The sequence below is a fragment of the Mesoplodon mirus genome, assembly GCF_964341445.2.
Source record: "Mesoplodon mirus genome assembly, chromosome: 6".
NCBI lineage: Eukaryota > Metazoa > Chordata > Mammalia > Artiodactyla > Ziphiidae > Mesoplodon > Mesoplodon mirus.
Window position 1 is genome coordinate 4839349 of NC_138982.1, and position 19772 is coordinate 4859120.

A 19772-nucleotide genomic window follows, 5' to 3' on the forward strand; every position below is an offset into this window, starting at 1 on the left:
TGAACACAGACTTATGATGAGAGTTGAGAAGTTTGATACAATTACTAATGAAGAATTCAGGCAATCATCAGGAGCTTCCTATCTTGGATTCAATAAGTCAATACATGGAGAAGTCCAAAATGGACAAAGGAAAGCAACTGAAATGCTTTGGAATCCTTTGATATTCTTCCCTAACATTTCCTTTCCACATTTTATACATTAAAAATAAAGATAGTGGTCACATCAATAATTCACAGCATTCTTTCTTGTTAACATTCTTTTATACACTTTTAGGAACTGATTTTGAATCTTCTTTATAATTTCACTACTATAATTTATACTAAAATTTAACTTACCAGATTTGTTAAATTCCCAGGATGGAGTCGATATTTTCTCCCAGGTGGTTTGGAGTAATTGGTAGTTGTTGATTTGGCAAGAACTGACACCTTTGCAATGTTAAGCTATCACATCCAGAATCCTAGACCATTTCCTCATTTATTTAAATATTAAATTATTTCCTTTAATACAGTTTTAAGTTTTTCTCTATTGAAGTCTTGTGCATTTATGATAAATTATCTTCCAGAAATGTTTTCATTTTTCTTGTTGCTGTGTTTCTGTGTCTGTCACTTTTGCTTAGTGATTATTGCTGTTATAGAAAAAAAATGCTATGATTTTTTTTTTTTTTCGGTACGCGGGCCTCTCACTGTTGTGGCCTCTCCCATTGCAGAGCACAGGCTCTGGACGCGCAGGCTCAGCGGCCATGGCTCACGGGCCCAGCCGCTCCGCGGCATGTGGGATCTTCCCGGACCGGGGCACGAACCCGTGTCCCCTGCATCGGCAGGCGGACTCTCAACCACTGCGCCACCAGGGAAGCCCAATGCTATGATTTTTTAAGTTTTCTTTGAATCTGGTAAACTTTTGTTGACCTTGTTTATTTGTATGAATCTTTTTATTTTACTTTTTTTCTTCCTATATAGATGATCTAGATATAGATGGTCTGCAAATAATGTTTCCTTTCCAACCTTTGTATCTATTTACTTTTCTTTTTTTTTAGAGATACAGCTGTTATTTTATTTCTGCTTACAGCATAAATATACACTCATTTGCTTAGGGCAAAGCCTTTTCTTTTTTTCTTTCTTTTAAATTTATTTATTTATTTTTGCCTGTGTTGGGTCTTCGTCGCAGTGTGCGGGCTTTTCATTGCGGTGGCTTCTCTTGTTATGGAGCACGGGCTCTAGACACGCAGGCTTCAGTAGGTGCAGAACTTGGGCTCAATAGTTGTGGCTTGCAGGCTCTAGAGCGCAGGCTTAGTAATTGTGGCACACGGCCTTAGTTGCTCTACGGCATGTGGGATCTTCCCGGACCAGGGATCGAACCCGTGTCGCCTGCATTGGCAGATGGATTCTTAACCACTGCACCACCAGGGAAGCCCTCTTTTTTCTTTTTATACAATTTTTTTTTTTTTTTCGGTATGCGGGCCTCTCACTGTTGTGGCCTCTCCCATTGCGGAGCACAGGCTCCGGACGCGCAGGCTCAGCGGCCATGGCTTACGGGCCCAGTCACTCCGCAGCATGTGGGATCTTCCCAGACCGGGGCACGAACCCGTCTCCCCTGCATCGGCAGGCGGACGCTTAACCACTGCGCCACCAGGGAAGCCCTTTTTATACAATTTTTAAAGGTTACTTTACATTTACAGCCATTACAAAATATTGGCTATATTCCCCAGGTTTTATTTATTTTATTTATTTATTATTTATTTATTTATTTATTTATTATTTTATTTATTCTTATTTTATAGCTTGAACCAAGACCTCCAGTAGGTATTCTATTAAACAATACCTGCGGATCAGATATCCCATTTGATTTGCTCTTGTAGTACTATGTTCCTGTTACTTGGCACACTGCCATAGTTGGAATTTCACAATTTTTGATGTGATTATTTTATTAATATTAAATTCCCTCATTGTACTTTAAGCTCCATGGAGGCTGGAATTATAACTGGTTTTTCTCACCATTATATCCCTGGTATAGTGACTGGGACATATTTATCTCAATAAATATTTCTTGAATGAATGAACAAATACCTGGCCTAAGCTGATAAAAAAAAATAATAGATGAGGGCCATACTTTTCTTACTTTGCTTTTTCTTCCCCTATCCTAATTACAAGCCCATTAACATCCAGGAGCATATGTATCAGTCAGGGTATTTGGGTTGCAAGCACCAAAACTCATGCTGGCTAAATTAAACAAGAGGGGAATTTAGTGGAAGGAGATCAAATAGGGAGTTGGGATCACAAGATGAAAGGAATGCTGAAACACTAGGTTAGGGACTTCCCTGGTGGTCCAGAGGCTAAGACTCCGTGCTCCCAATGCAGGGGACCCGGGTTCAATCCCTGGTCAGGGAACTAGATCCCACATGCCACAACTAAGATCCTGCATGCCACAAGAAAGATCCCACACGCAGCAACTAAGACCCAGCACAGCCAAATGAATAAATAAATAAATATTTTAAAAAAACAAAAACAAAAAACACTAGGTTAAAAAAAGAGTAACTGCTGTAGTTTTGTCTGGGTACTGCCACTGGAACAACCATTTTCATCTTTTTATCTCTCTGATCAATATCCATATTCCAAGGAGGGTGCAACCAACTGTTATAACTTGAGTCACATAACTGCCTTTGGACAGGTTAGGGCAGGACACCAGTGCAGTAGTGGTGATTCCCAAAGAAATAATGTGTGGTGCTGCTACCAGAAAGGGGAATTAATGCTTGCAGGCCAAAAATCAATGACCTTTAAAGGTCCACCTGTGATATCACCATTTCAGACACTAGGATAAACTAGAAACTAACGCAAAGAGTTAGGAAGGGAGTAACAGGATGAAGGGGTTCAGAATGGGAGGAGGACATCTCTGAGTATACCTTTTAAAAAAAATTTTTATTGGAGCATAGTTGCTTTATAATACTGTGTTAGTTTCTACTATACAGCAAAGTGAATCAGCTACATGTATACATATATCCCCTCTCTTTTGGATTTCCTTCTCATTTAGGTCACCACAGAGCCTTGAGTAGAGTTCCCTGTGCTATACAGTAGGTTCTTATTAGTTATCTATTTTATACATAGTATCAATAGTGTATATATGTCAATCGCAATCTGCCAGTTCATCCAACCCCCCCACCCCGAGTATACCTTTTAAATATAGTTTTGACAACTACAATGAGGTACCCCCTCACACTGGTTAGAATTGCCATCATTTAAAAGTCTACAAATAATAAATGCTGGAGAGGGTGTGAAGAAAAGGGAAACCTCTTGCACTGTTGGCGGGAATGTAAATTGGTGCAGCCACTATGGAAAATAGTATGGAGGTTCCTTAAAAAACTAAAAATAGAGCTACCATATGATCCAGCAATCCCACTCCTGGGCATATATCCATAAAAGACAAAAACGGCAATTCAAAAAGATACATGCACCCCAATGTTCATAGGACCACTATTTACAATAGCCAAGACACAGAAGCAACCTAAGTGTCCACCAACAGATGAATGGATAAAAAAGATGTGGTATATATACAGTGGAATATTAGTCAGCCATAAAAAAGAGTGAAATATTGTCATTTGCAATAACATGGATAGACCCAGAGAATATCACACAAAGTGAAGTAAGTCAGACAGAGAAAGACAAATATTATATATTACTTATATGTGAAATCTAAAAAATAATACAAATGAATTTATTTACAAAACAGAAGCAGACTCACAGACTTAGAAAACAAATTTATGGTTACCAAAGGGGAAAGAGGGGATGGGGAGGGATAAATTAGGAGTATGGCATTAACAGATACATACTACTATGTATAAAATAGATAAACAACAAGGATTTACTGTAAAGCACAGGGACCTATATTTAATATCTTGTAACAACCTATAATGGAAAATAATCTGAAGATATATATATGTATATATATGTATATATATATATGAATCAGTTCGCTGTATACCTGAAACTAACAATATTGTAAATCAACTATACTTCAATTTTTCAAAAGTTTTGACTTTTGAAACATGTAGATGTTTTACAAAGTCAAAACTAAAAGAAAAAAAAGCAAAGCAAGGAAATTTCCTTCTCACACAGAAAATATACACTGCTCTCTACCTTGATTTAACTTAATATAACCTAAAACTCACTCTATATCAGTTCATGAGAATCTCCCATTTTTTTTTAGTGTACAATTCAATGGTTTTCATATTCACAGTATATTCACAGAGTTGTGTAACCGTCACCATAATCTAATTTTGGAACATTTTTGTCACCCCTCCCAAAAAATCACATATCCATTAGCAGTCATTCCTCATTACCCCCTATTCCCTTCCCCCAGCCCTGGGCAACCAATAATCTACTTTCTGTTTCTATGGATTTGTCTATTTGGGACATTTCGTATAAATGGAAATCAATCAACATGTGTTTTCTTTTTTTTTTTTTTTGTATCTGGCTTCTTTCACTTGGCACAATGTTTTCAAGTTTCATCCATGTTGTAGCATATGTACTTCATTCTTTTTTATTGCTGAATAATATTCTGTTGTGTGGGTATATATTTTATGTATTCATTCATCAGTTGAATGGACATTTGGGTTATCTCTACTATCTGGCTGTCAAGAATAATGCTGCTATAAACATTTATGTACATGTGTTTTTGTCCCACATTCTTTTTTTTTTGCAGTTCGCGGGCCTCTCACTGTTGTGGCCTCTCCCGTTGCGGAGCACAGGCTCCAGACGTGCAGGCTCAGCGTCCAGGGCTCATGGGCCCAGCTGCTCCGCGGCATGTGGGACCTTCCCGGACCGGGGCACGAACCCGCATCCCCTGCATCAGCAGGCGGACTCTCAACCACTGCGCCACCAGGGAAGCACCCCCCCACACACATTCTTTTTTAAAGCTGTGTGTTATTCCACCGGGTATTTGTTCAACCAATCTTCTCCTGGTGAACATTTAGACTGTTTCCAATGGTTTGTTATTACAAATAATGCTACAATGAATACTCTTGTGCTTACACTTTCTTTTATTTTGGAGATGTATCTTTAGGACCTATTCCTACAAGTTTAATTACTGAGTCTATATAAAGAGTTCTTTGTATTTTGGAAAGATGAGCCCTTTTGTCTGTGATATGAGTTGCAAATACATTCTTCCAGTTTGTCATTTATCTTTTAACATTGTTTATGGTGCTTTGTTTTGTTTGACATGCAAGAGTTATCTATTTTTGCATATAGTCAAAATGGGTCAGTCTTTTACTGTGTCTGGATTCTGAGATACAGTTACAAAGGCTTTCCTCACTTCCAGATTAAAAGGAAATTTACCCATGTTTTCATCTGGTATTTATATGGTTTCATTCTTCACATGTATATCTGATCTATTTGGAGTTAATTTTGGTATATAAAAAAAAAGTTTCTTTCCCGAGGTCCAATCCTATTTATTTAAAATGTCATCTTTTTCCTCAGTGATTTGTCACTTAAATATTATACTAAATTCTTTTATATGTTTGGGCCTATTTCTTGTCTTTCTGTTCCATTGGCCTCTCCTCTAATGAACCAGTACTATGCTGTTTTAACTACTGTAGAGGCTTTATATTACATTTTAATAGCTGTTGTGGCCAGCATATGCCCATTACTCTTTGCAGGGGATTTTCCTGTCTGTTCTAACTTATTTATCCACAAGCATTAAAATCAACTTGTCTAGCTCCAGAAAAACAAACAAAAAACATGTGTTGATATTCTGATTAGGATGTTAAATTTATATATTAACTTGAGAACTGGCATCTTTAAAATGTTGAATTTATCTATCCAGGAATAAGAGATGATCTTCTATTAGTTCAAGTTTACTTTTGCATTTTTCGGGTGCATTTTAAGGTTTTCATTACAGGTTTTATGCATTTCTCATTAAGTATTTTTGTTGTTTTGCTTATATCATGCCACTCACTAGTAATTGTGTATGTGAAAACTATTGATTTGTATGTTCATTTTATATTACTTTGCTGCATTACTTTATTTACATATTAGTTTAGTGGTATCTTAGTTTTAGTTTTAATATTCTGGTGTTTTCCAACTAAACATTCAGGTCATCTGTATAAAGATGCTTCTGCCTTTACAATTCTGATTCCCCTCATTGTTTTCACCAATATTAAAATGTAAAGGAGGTAGTGGGTATCTTGTTCCTTGATTTTGCTCTTACTTTCCTTTGATGGGAATGCTTATAGTATTTCCCTTTTAAACAAGATGCTAGATTTTATTTTTTTTTAAAAATCAGAACTGGGTGTTGCATTGTTTGTCCTTAGATCTATTACTGGGTGAATTATATTAACAGACTTCCTAATATTGAACTATCTTTGTATCAGTCATGCTGTATCTTGAAATGTGTTATAGATTCTGTTTGCTAATATTTTATTTAGGACTTCAATTAGGACTCAATATTCATATGTGAGATTGGTTTGTGGTTTCTTTGTGCAATCTTTGTCAGATTTAGGTATCAATGTTATATTAGCGTCATGAAAAGAAACGGAACTTTCCTTCATTTTCTATATTTTGGAACACTTTGCATAATATTAGTGGTTACCTTTAAAAGGTTTGGTAGTTTCTCCTGAAACCATCAGAACCAGTAGTCCCTCGATAACACTATTCTTTCTACAGAAATTACTTTCACTTTCCATCTCTACTAGGATAATTCTTTTCCCTTATAGGTTATTACAAAATACTGAGTATAGTTCCCTGTGCTATACACTAGGTTCCTGTTGGTTATCTATTTTATTCCCTGCTAGTAATTAATACTAAGCTGAACTGTGCCCCAAATGACCATATAGTCACATTAAAATTAAAGCTAAAGCTAAAATATAATATGTAAAAGTCAGCAGGGTTGGGCTTCCCTGGTGGCGCAGTGGTTGAGAGTCCGCCTGCCGATGCAGGGGACACGGGTTCGTGCCCCGGTCTGGGAAGATCCCACATGCCGCGGAGCGGCTGGGCCTGTGAGCCATGGCCACTGAGCCTGCACGTCCAGAGCCTGTGCTCCGCAACGGGAGACGCCACAACAGTGAGGGGCCCGCATACCACACACACACACAAAAAGTCAGCAGGGTTATATTAATCTCATCAACTAAGTATAAGATTTTATGTTTGCCAATGTTTAGTACTTATTTCCTGAAATCTTATCTACCCTCTTCAGCTTCAGTTATATTCAATAGACATTAAGAGCTGACCAGAGAAAATATTTATAATAAATGAAAAGAGAGCATATATAAGTATATATACAATAATGACTTAACTGTAAAACAAAATATAAATATGCCATATTTTAAACACCAAAATATTTACAGTGATAGTAACTCTGTGAAGGCAAAAACCCCTGTCTTACTTATCTTTGTAGTGTCATCTTATAGAAGAGTGCCTGGCACAAAGTAGGTGTTCAGTAAGTGCTTGCTGAAAAAAATGAAAGTGAATAATATATGTTCTCAGAAAAAGGGGTACTCAATCAAGTAAATATATGAAATTTTAATATTTTTTTATCTGAAATATACAAAGGTCTAAAGATAAAGTCGATACCTAATTAAAATTTATGTAACTTCATTATTACAAAGTTAAGTCTTGAGTCAAAGATCCAACTCTAAAAATATAGTCTCAAAAATCACATATCTACATATAACACTAAAACAAGTAAATTGTCTTAGGCTGTATCATCATTATCCACTGCAGCATAGATGGCTTGATTCCTCCTCTTGATTTTCTTTCTTTGTTCAGGTTCATGTTCATCACTCAGCCTCTTCAACGGCACCTTGGTTAAGTCCTTTCCATCCCCCAACTCCACAGGGTCACCGCGATTCCCCTCCTTGCCAACTGGGGAACCGGATGTATCATCAGAAGATACAGTCATGGAACTTGGCAAGACCCTGATGTCAGAGAAGCTTGCAGAAAAGTCAGAAGCTTGATCAGAAGATGGTTCTCCAGATGGTGTGTTCATGTCACTGTGTGCACTTACAATACTATCATCATTTTCCTCTTCTTCATCTAACATTATCTCGTCTGGATTCACAGAGGACAGGGCAGATGTGTCTGTGTTATACTCACTGGGGTCTTCTCCAGAGCCATTACTCTCCACGTCATCCTGCTCTTCACAGCCGCCACACATGTGCTGTTCTTCCTTGGCCTTCTGAAGCCTGATGTTAATGTCAGTGATGCCAAGTTGGGCACAAAATTCAGTAGTCTGAGGATTGATCCTATGAACCAACTGCATTTGTGTCTGTGGCTTGCTAGGGTCATAACAAGCAGCCGTTACACTAAAGTTACATGGAACTTTGAGGTCATGATTCAATTTTTCCAATACTTCATTCATAGCTTCTTTTGTTGCACTGTAATCCCACCTAGAGAAGTCCAAAACAATAGCTTTTTATATTTTATCAGCCTCTGACAATAAATGATGAGATCTAACTATGGACGGCAGGTGCATTAAAAACTAAACCACATTTCAGAATTCCACTTCATTAAATTAGAGTTAACTTAGCAAAGGACCATTTTGAGATGAAAACAATTCTTAGAAAAACCTGTCCTTAACTCACTCCCTAAAACAAGTACAAATTATTTTAATGTGTAAACCAAATCTCCACGGTCTTAAAGTTTCATGCACTTATGCGCTTATAGTTTGATGCACTTATACACTTATTTGGGTTGGTGCTCAGCAGTCTATTTTCTTGGATCTCTTGGATGGAAAACTTGCAATTTTCATACCAGTCAATAAACTCTGAATTGTAGCAATAACTCCCTTGATTTAAAAAAATAATAATAATATGTTTTTGTCACGAGACAAAAACTGTGCATACAATGGAGAGGGAAAATCCTAAATAAGGTCAGACTCACCTTGTATGCAGGCCATTATTTTCAGGCATATTCCATAGGCGCTCACTCACATTAATAAGGTCATTAGTAGCCCTGAGAATGGCGAGCCATTCAGTATCATACTCCAAGTAATCAGGAGCACTGGGGTCATGTTCTATTTCTATTACCTACAAGAAGAAATTGGTAATTTTAAGAAATACATATCTATTTTTAATATTCTAAGAATATCAATATAACAATCCAGTTTGAAAGGAATTTAATTTAGTAGCTTAAAAACATTAACTTAAACATGTAACTTAAACACTCCCAAAGAAACCTCAGAACACATAAATTACAAACAGCACCAATAATTTCTGAAAGGAGACAATTTTTTTTTAATCACTGGAAGAGTAAAACTATATTGCAAAGTTATTTCGTGTTCTTTTTACCTGAAGAAAGTCTCTGTGTGGTAAGCACTTGTCCAGGGCTAGAAATTTGGTTGCTTTGGCTGACTGTCCTTTATCCTTGGCCTAGACAATATGAACCATGATTTAAGAAAGAATGTTAAAACATCACAGGCAATTCAGACATTGAAAAGGATGGAACTAATCTTTATTACCCAGTCCCCTAAGTTGTGTATCAAAGGAACAACGGTTACTTTTCCAGAACAAGTTAGCTCTATACCCCCTTGTGCAATGACAAGCAAGGCACTTACACTCTCTGGGCTTGGGCTTCAATTTCCTTAAAATAGTCAAAGCAGAAAGAAATGGTGGTAATGATAATGCTAAATCAAAGCAAATAACACACATAAACCAAAGCATATAACAAAAAGGTTAACGATCAGACAATAGAAGAGCTTAAAAGTAAATTGGCAGAGCTAAAACTGTACAACTCGTAGAAGAATTCATAGGAGAAAATCTTTGTAACCCTGGGTTAGGCAAAGATTCTTAGATACAACACCAAAGTAGATCTATATATATATATATATACTCCATAGGATGAAATACTATTCACCAATAAAAATGAAAGAAACACTGACACACGCGACAACAAGAATGAGCCTCAAAAGCAAGCAAAGGAAAGAAACCAGTTATCAGAGACTATGTATTTTGTGATTCCACTTATATAAAATGTTCAGAAAAGGCAAATCCATAGAGATGAGGCAGATTAGTGGTTGCCTGGGACTGAAGGTTGACAGAACCAAGAGTGACAGCAAAGAGGCACAAAGGGTCTTTTGGGTGATGGCAACGTCCCAGAACTGGATTATATGACGTTTGCACAACTCTGGAAATTTACTAAAAATCACTGAATTCTACACTTAAAACAGGTGAATTTTTTGATATGGAAATTATACTCCAATAAAGTTCTTTTTTAAAAAGTGAACCAGCAGAAAGAAACATGGGAGGATGACAAACATGACGGTCACACTGGAAGAAGTAAAAAGTGACTCACTAAAAACAGCGAGGCACGTGGAGGAAGACAGACAAGGAAGCAAGCGATGGAACGCCCTGCTGAGGACCAGGCTTCAGTTCAGCGGTGGGGAGGGACTGAGAGGGGGGATGCACAGGCATCACGGGCAGATCCTGGCAGCAAGGCAGTTCTGAGGAAAGACGACCTTCGGTGTCAGGAAAAGGGCTCAGACAACACTGGGGAAGTCAGAGGCAGTTGAGGAGCAACCAAAAGGGATCAGACATATTAATTCAGAGACACAAGTCCCTGAGGTTGACAACAGAAGACAGAATCAGGGAAGAGTAGCAAATTAGGTGCTTCAGCAGCAATCCAAGAGCATCAGGAGCCCCAAGAGACAGAGGAGAGTGACACAGATGTGGGAAAGGTGACCAACAGAAACAGAAGACTTGGACGTGAGAAGAGGATAATCACGTTGGCAACAGCCCAAAGGCAAGAGTAACCTCGCCTTCTTCTCCCAGTGAAGCTGGGGAGCAAGAATAAGCCCACAACAGAGAGGGCCCACAGGAATGTTTTCAGACAGAATCTTCCAAACCGTGTGCGAAGAGCATCACTGAAGTGTACCTCTACCGCAGAAAAGGGTTTGGTCAGGTAAGTTCAGGAAGCGCTGCACAACCCATCCCCCATCTCAGAGAAAGGTAATGCCCATTAGCACACTGGACTCTCAGAAATTCTACAGAAGCCTCTGGGAAGAAATCCCGAACTTTGTTAACCCAGCATTTTCTAAACGTATTTCCTATGGGATACTTTATGGGAAAGTCAGAATTCAACCAGAATCAGAGGTGAAAGGAAGAACTGCATAGTTCCATTAAAGCCTCACTCTAAGTAGGTATTTATTTTCTACTTTGCATCAAGCACCATCCCCATGCAATTACCAAAGGAAAACTCTGGGAGTCATTCTAGATTCACTCGTCCCTCTGTCACTAAATCCTGATGATTCTGCTTCCAAAATCTCTCTGGAACCTGCTTCATTCTCTGTGTTCCCTCTTTGCCTTAGGTTAGAACCTCATCCTTTGCTTACATAGCCTCCTCTGCCTCCCATTTTACATTACTCCAATCCACACACAAAACCGCTGCCAAACTAATCCTTCTGAAATGAAACTCTGACTTCATCACCCCCAACCTTCCCCATTACCTCCTGGTTAAAACCCCAACTCCAGAGCATGTCCCAGAAGGCAGCTATGATCTCGCTCCAGCTTCATCTCTCCCTGTGCCTCGGCCCCAGGGACCAGTTGCACTTCCCCAAAGGCACCACGCTCTCAGACCTCCAGCCTGTGCACACATCAGTCCCTGGGCCTAGGTTACCCTGATAATCTGCTTCTTCCTGGCACCATCAATTCCTTTAGAAAACCTTCTCTATCCCTTCAACTCTCTGTCCACATCCCCATCTCACCATGGCCTGGCTTAGGTGTTCCCACAGTATCCTAGCACTTTTTGTCACAAACTTATTACACTATTTTATAATTGCTTGCTTGTCCCTTCTCCCCACTGGATACTGAGTTATTCACAAAAGGAAAGTTATCTTTGATTTCTTTCTCTAACTTTCCAACTATGCCCATAGGGCCTAGCCCGTAGATGTTCAACAGCTGTTTGTTAAATCAAATAATAAGCATTTTGTTTTCTACCTGATGCTGCATCAAGGCGGCAAACTTCACATGAAGGTGTGCAGAAAACCAGTAAGTAGGTTTTAAGTGCTCTAAAAGTTCTGAGGCAGCGGGACTTCCTAATGTGTTATTTTCCACTTCTTGTCGGAAAAAAGATTTAGTCTTAAGAAGTTGCTTCTTATTTCCATAATGATATATACTTCTTGGCCAATCATGAGATAAGAATATGTCCATAGGCTGCTTCAGCTTTAACAGAAAAAGAAAAGAAAGAAAGCTCTTAAAAACAGATGAACCAAAAGCAATCCCCTCCCTTCTCTCCACCACCACACAACCATTTACCCACGGAGATCTGTAGATTTCTGTGTAATTCATTCTAAGAACACTTTATTTAAGGAAGTCACAGAAATACTGAGCTACTCACTCATCGAGGCAAAGAGGAACACCTTTCTCTCTGCCTGACAAATCACCTTTATTTTCCATGGCAAGGCAGTTCAATAGAGACACACTTTGATTAGATTGCCAATCAGCTAAGGTCTTTAGCACTAGGTTTCTAAAATCTACAACATGCACTGTTCTTTTCCCTTTTAGTAAAGAAACTACTGTTTTAAGATCAATGTCCAGATTTCATGAGACTTGTAATGTAAATGATACAGTAAACCTAACCTACAGTAAACCTTTTTTTTTTTTCTGATGGACTCACATAGTAAACACCAAAAAAACCTCTCTGTTTACTACAAAAATTATATTAGAGGTATTTAAGGTAGCTGGTGTCTTCTTGGGGAGAACACAAAATATATACTCCATACTGTCAAGTAATCCAAAGCAAATACTTGGATAACTAAATTAAAATAATTTAAGTAAGTGTTCAAGAAAATACAAAAGGTAAGATAGACATGATTAACCACTGAAAAGCTGGTATGGGCAATAAGTGCTACAAAAATTCAGAGAAGGGTGAAGACTTTAAACTAGAACACTGGTTGGGAAGTAAAATCTAAGCTGGGTCTCCAAGGACCAGTAGGATTTAAATGAGTAAAGGAAAAAAGGATTCCAGGTAAGAAACTGTTATGAATGGGGCATACCTGTAAACATCTTTATGTTCCAGTCGAGGCTGTATTTATGATGGGAAGGGCCTGAGTTCAGTCTGGCAGGCTCTACCAGCCTGCAGGCTCTGGCAGGCTCTTAACTGTGTGGGAAGTCCCGGGCACGGGACACGCTGCATGACAGAATTTGAGTGACAGTTATATGAACTATCACGGATAAAAGCTGCTTAGCCCAGTGTCAGACATTTAATGGGTTCACAAACAAAAACCTAGTTTCATTTACTCTCCAGTTAAGCCAGTGTTTCGGTTATCACCTTCACAATTTTCCCATATCATCTTCACTATTATTTTCTATTTAATATCATTATTTAAAATAAAATATTTAACACTTTCTTTAAAGTATCACTTTATTCCAATATATATTCTTTAGCCTTACCCTAAGGAATAGTAGCTGAAGTCATGGATCAAATATTTTATTTTATTATTAATCACTAAAATAAATGTATAGCCATTAAAATTTTTTAAATGTTCATCTGTGAACCTCCTAAAAACAACTCAAGATCCAAATTGTGGAAATACCAAATTGAGCTCTTCTTGGAAGCAGCAGATCAAAATACATTCTGGTAGAGAATTACTTTACCATTTTTTCAAGTCTGCCGTAATGTACTTTTTACATACCTGTTTTAATTTGTAGACTTCAATATTTCTCACATGATAGATACTCCTTATTGTAGCTGCATTATAGGGGGGGCACTCAAAATGACCTTAAATTGAAGAAGAGAAATAAGCTATATTCAACTCCCTTAAATACTGCAAGTATAAATACATACATACACTTCTCCAAAACTGATGTTTGTCATCAATGCTTTTGGTTCTTGAAAATTTTATTAAAAAAACACTGCTCTCAAAATGCTGGTATTTTCTAATAACTGATCACCAACTATAAATCTAAATAAGTGGGGGGGTTATGATTTTTTAAATTAAATTACATTTAATTTTGGAATACATTGTTTAGTCACATAGTTTAAGACTTAAAAGATACCATCAGAAAGGGTAAGGGGGAGCGGGGGTGAGGGAAGGATGGACTGGGAGTTTGGGATGAGCAGATGCAAATTATTACATACAGAATGGATAAACAACAAGGTCCTACTGTATGGCACAGAGAATTATATTCACTAACCTGTGATAAACCACAATAGAGAAGAATATGAAAAAGAATGTATATATATGTGTAACTGAATCACTTTGCTGTACAGCAGAAAATAACACAATATTGTAAATCAACTATACTTCAATAAAATAAATTTAAAAAAAAAAGAAAGGCATAGGGTAAAAAGTATTCCTCCTGGAGGGTAGACCCTAGTGGGTACCTAGGGCTGGCGTGGGAGCAGGGATTAAGTTTGGCACAAAACTCTTAGGCATGATAGAGATGTTCTAAATCCAGATGGTGCTAAAGGCTGCATAATCTATAATTTACTAAAATCACTGAATTGTGTACTTACAATGGTACATAAATTTTACGTCAATCAAGCTGCTAAAACAAGCAGACAGGGTTCTCCTATTCCTTCCGCCATCCATCAGTAACCCTACCTACAGGGAACCAGTGTTAATGAGGTTTCAGTATTTTATTCCAGGGATGTCATCTATGCATATAATATACATATTTCTTTATCCTCCCTTTTTTTTTATACAAGTGGCACTATAATTTATACACGCTCTGTGCCTTGTTTTTTTCACTTATTTTGGAATTCTTTTCATATTAGTCACACATAGAGCTGCTTCTTTTTTCCTTCTTTTTGACTTCATAGCATTGCACTGTATAGTTATATCATGACACATTTAACTAGTTCCTATCTTTTGCTATTACAAACAAGGCTGAAATACATTTGTTTATATCATTTTGCACTTGTGGAATACATCTGTAGATAAATTCCTGGAAGTAGAACTCCTGAGTCAGAATACTTCTATAATTTCCACAGATGTTACTAATTTTCCTCCAAAGAGTGGTTCCAATTTGTGCCCACACCTGCCATGTAGAAGATGGCCTATTTTTGTAGACCCATCACAATAGTTCAGAATCATGGGGAACAGGGCAGCAAGGAACAGACTTGTGATTTAACTGTTACACTGAGGATGTAAGTTTTAGCTGTCAACTTAATTCATGAAATTTTAAAATCAGTGTGGATCCAAGCTATTCCTTTAACTTTAAAATCAAGATATAATTCATTCAGATACAGTGTGGTATATTTATACAATGGAATACTATTCACAAATTTAAATGACACAGTTACATGTACCAACATGGATTTCAAAAACATATTAAACAAAGAAGCAAGTTGCAGAAAGATACATGTAAAATGATACACTTACATGAAGTTTAAAACATGCTATATAATATACTGTTTAAAGCTGTTACTAATATGGTAATGATATAAAATAAGCAGGTGAATGATAAACCCCAAATTCAGAATAGTGACTGCCTGGTGAAGTAAGGGAGGAATAAAAGGAGAGAGATGGGGCTGAGGACAGATAAACAGTGAACTTCAATTGTATCTGTACTCTTTTATTTCTTAAAAATCAAAACTACAAGTGGCAAAATACCAAATAAAACTAGATGGTGTATACACAGATAATACGTTCTAGTGTTCTCTATTTTTTCATATTTATAAAATATTTTATAATATAAATTTAAGAATAAATTAATCAGTTCATAGGAGAAATCCAATGAAAAAGTCAAACTGTATATTATGCTTAAGTTACTATGGGGCATGGAAGTTCTAAGCTTAAAAACAATTCTCAGAATAACAATACTCACTTTGCTGTATACCTGAAATTAATACCACATTGTAAATCAACTGTACTCCAATTAAAAAAAGAAAAAAAGAATGTAATAAAATGTAAAAAAAAAAAAGCATAACAATACCTTTTCGATAGTCATGAGATTTAAAGATACCAGAGAGTCCACCAATCCTTACACCTCGGTATTTTACTACACCTGCCAAGCCTGAAAAATTACATAAATAAAATTACTGTAGGCAAAAGCAATCTTTACTAACTGAACAAACAGTTTAGAGGCCTAGAATATCATGCAGTCTTAAAATTATTTGAAAATTAAGTGTCATGATGAGGTTACTCTTTTACATAGAAAATATGCCAACAATATAAAACGTAGAATAGGGAGACAGACTACGGAGGCAAGAGACTGAGCAGAAAAGAAGGAACAAATGAGACAGGGAGTGTGAACAGGGAAACAGACATACATAAATTTGGTACCTAAAGGAATATGGGGATGGGGCGGGGGAAATAGGGGAAAATGTCCTATGATGGATTTATATGTTATATATAAGGTATATATTATTATTATTATTTTTATTTTTATTTTTTTTTGCGGTACGCGGGCCTCTCAGAGTTGTGGCCTCTCCCGTTGCAGAGCACAGGCTCCGGACGCATCAGGCTCAGCGGCCATGGCTCACGGGCCCAGCCGCTCCGCGGCATGTGGGATCTTTCCGGACCAGGGCACGAACCCGTGTCCCCTGCATCGGCAGGCGGACTCTCAACCACTGCGCCACCAGGGAAGCCCCTATATGTTATATATAAGGTATATATAGCATATACCTTTGACTTATAGAATATAAAAACCTGCAGTTTCTATATTTCATTTGATTGATCATCTTCAGACAATTTCACCTTTTCACAATACTACAGTTGTCAAAAGATGATCCATCAGTAATGACGTAGAGAAATTAAATTTCTGAAGTTATAATGTCATCACTAGAAACACCTGTAAACATTTAAATAAAGAGATGAAAGGACTGTACAGTTTAAAAGGACTAAAACTGAACCTGAACCTAATCAGGTCTATAAATCTAAATGAAGATTATAAGCAATGCAGAGGATAAAAGGAACACATGAAACAACCCAAGGAAATCCAATCAGCTAAACCCAGAATGTGGGAAATTCTGCCAGATAAATTTCCCATTTTCTTCAACAAATAAACAGCATGGGGGTTTGGGGGAGAAGAGAGTGAGAAAAGGGACAGTTATAGTCTAAGAGACTTCAGAATCATGACAATCAAATGAAAGTTTGGATCCTATTTGAACAAGTCAACTGTAAAACAGACATCTTTGTGATAATCAGGGAAATCTGAACATGAACTAGGCAACAGATAATGATAGGTAATAGGTATAATCATGGTACTGTAGTTGCGGTATTTTTTTAAATCCTCATCACTTAAAAACACATGCTAAAGTATTTACAAGTGAAATAATCCGATGGCTGAGGTTTGCTTTAAAATACTCCAGTTGGGACTTCCCTGGTGGTCCAGTGGTTAAGAATCCACCTTCCAATGCAGGGGACACGGGATTGAGCCCTGGTCAGGGAACTAAGATCCCACATGCCCCTAAGCCCCTAGAGCCCGCATGCCGCAACTACTGAGCCAGCGCACTCTGGAGCTCCAGAGCGCCCAGGCGCCACAACTAGAGAGAAGCCTGCCCAGCGCAAGGAAGATCCCGCGCCGCGAGGAAGATCCCACGTGCGACAACTAAAGACCTGACGCAGCCAAATAAATAAATAAATAAATAAAATATTAAAAAATAAATAGATAAAAATAAGATAAAATACTCTGGTCACCTCCTCCCACAAAAGAGTTTAGGCGTGGAGTGGGTTGAAAGGATAGCAGAACAATAATTGTTGTTAAAGCTGTTTAATAGGTACAGTGATTCATTATACTATTCTCTACTTTTGTGTATGTTTAAATATTTCCATTATAAAAAGTTCGGTTTTTTTAATTTAATAAGAAGAGTAAGAAAAAAATTAAGGGACTGCAAATCGTACAGAAGCTCTTTGCAGTTATATTAAGTATTGCTTAAAGCACTAGATGATGCATGGACATATTTTCATGATTACCTACTTAAATGAACTATTTTAATTAAATTTTCATGATTATTTAAATCAAGAGACATTCCCAAAACACCATACATTTCAAGATGCTGATCTACAAATCCTGACAGGCTCTTCCACGCCATCAGACCAAGAAATTACCCACGAACACATACCTAAATAATAAATGTTTGGTGCTACCCAGCCACCATAGGGTAACTCTTGCAAATGATTTGAGGCTTCATGGTTACCCCCGATGAAAATTGTGAGAACTGGGGCCTTTTTCTCTCCAGAGTAATACCTAGAACATAAGGGTAAAGTCGTCAATTGGCATAGCAGAAATGAGACATAGAGAAAAGCAACTGGGCATGCCTGTACTATTAGGCATAGCAGAAAAGCAAAATAAGGTCCGAAGTAAAAAAAACCTGAGCTCATCATAAAAAGTTAAGCTCTTTCTAAACGAATTGTCCATCCTGGTCCTTAAGAATGATTCAGGGCCGCCCCCTCGGGTTCAAGCCAACGTATATTCAATGAGGTCAAAAACTTGTCAGTTCACTGCAAAAACCTTAGTTTCTAGAATGAGGCCTAGCACATAGCAAGCGTCCAATAAAAACTCCTAGATCAATAAATGAACTAGTCCCAGAGTCCTATTAAGCATAAAGTAGATTAACCTGTCAGTTTCTTCCTCCAGATTTTCCCCTCAGGCTGCGATCCCTTCCGAAACAAAACAGATGAATCGAAAGAAGCAAAGTGACACTTACTAAGCGCCAGTTCCTAGACACACAGCGTGAACAAAGACGGTAACTAAGAGACAGTTGGTCAGTGGCAGACAGGATTCGAACGCAGCTCGGGTTCTCAGCCCCCACCGCTGGCTAGTCACACCTCGCACCGCGGGGGCCCGGGCCCAGGCCACGCCCCTCACCTGTAGAAGGTCTGCATGTGGCGGTACTTGGGCGGCACGGCCATGCAGCGCAGGTCGGCCTCGTTGCGCACAGCCTGGAAGTCGCCGCAGCATAGCAGAAGGTCTATCGGCCCCGGGCCGCGCCGCTCCGCCAGCGCCAGCGTCTCATAGATCTTGTCCAGCTCGCCGTGGCAGCAGCCGGCCACAGCCACCCGCATGCTGCCGGCCCGCGGCAGGGAGCGCTGCCCGCAACCCCCTAAACCAGAGCCAGCCCAGGCCGGATAACGAAGACCCGACTGATCGCTCAGATCCCGCCAACCTTAACTGAGACGCCGCCTCCTACAATTGAGACTCCAGCAATATAATTCACTTCCGGTTTCCAAATCTCGCGAGAGAGAGGTCGGGAAGGGAGTAACCAACACGGACTCCAGGAAGCTTTCAAATCGACTCGTACTTTGCCTGTTTTGGCAGGTGGTTCTTGAAATCCGAGCAGCCTGACAGGTGCTAAAAATCAAAACCAGAATAGTAAGACAAACAAACAAAAATTCCCGGAAATAGTGTAGTTTGATAAAATCAAACCAAACTTAGGCTGAACTTCTCACGGCAAAGATAATTGCCTGAAAGTGATTAGAAACGATTAAACAAACGATTTTTAAGACACCCGAAATAAAAATAAACTTAAAATAAAACGTAAAAACTCACTGAGGATTTTGAAGTTATCTCCTCGAAGAGTTTCTAAAATTATCAGTTACTTTTCTTTAAAGGGGCCAGGGACTCTTCATTTCCCTATCAAATGGTTGTTTGCGTAACTAGACTGCAAGCTCAATGAAAGCAGATGAATATCTCGAAAACATCCAGGAGGGAGAAGGACCAGACTGACAATTGAAGAATTAGTGGCCAAGGCAGAAACAAGCAAACAAATAAAACCCTTCTGGCAAATTTAATCAAGAAAATAATCAAGATAATATGGAGAATAATAAAACAATCTCTGCTCATTAAAAAAAACTAGATAAAATAAACAATTTCTAGGAATAAAGACACCAAAGTTAATTCAAAATGA

At 38.2% G+C, this 19772-nt stretch overlaps 1 protein-coding gene across 1 annotated transcript; it reads right to left on the bottom strand.

The window, feature by feature from the left end:
- Positions 1–7502: 7502 nt before the first annotated feature.
- DBR1 (debranching RNA lariats 1) lies at positions 7503–19054 on the bottom strand. Its single transcript, XM_082625118.1, has 8 exons — positions 18734–19054; positions 17988–18112; positions 15857–15937; positions 13612–13697; positions 11915–12139; positions 9272–9352; positions 8865–9010; positions 7503–8371 (listed from the first exon to the last, which is right to left on the bottom strand). The coding sequence occupies exons 1-8, from the start codon at positions 18928–18930 to the stop codon at positions 7678–7680; spliced, it is 1635 nt and encodes a 544-aa protein (XP_082481244.1). The 5' UTR covers positions 18931–19054; the 3' UTR covers positions 7503–7677.
- Positions 19055–19772: the final 718 nt, after the last annotated feature.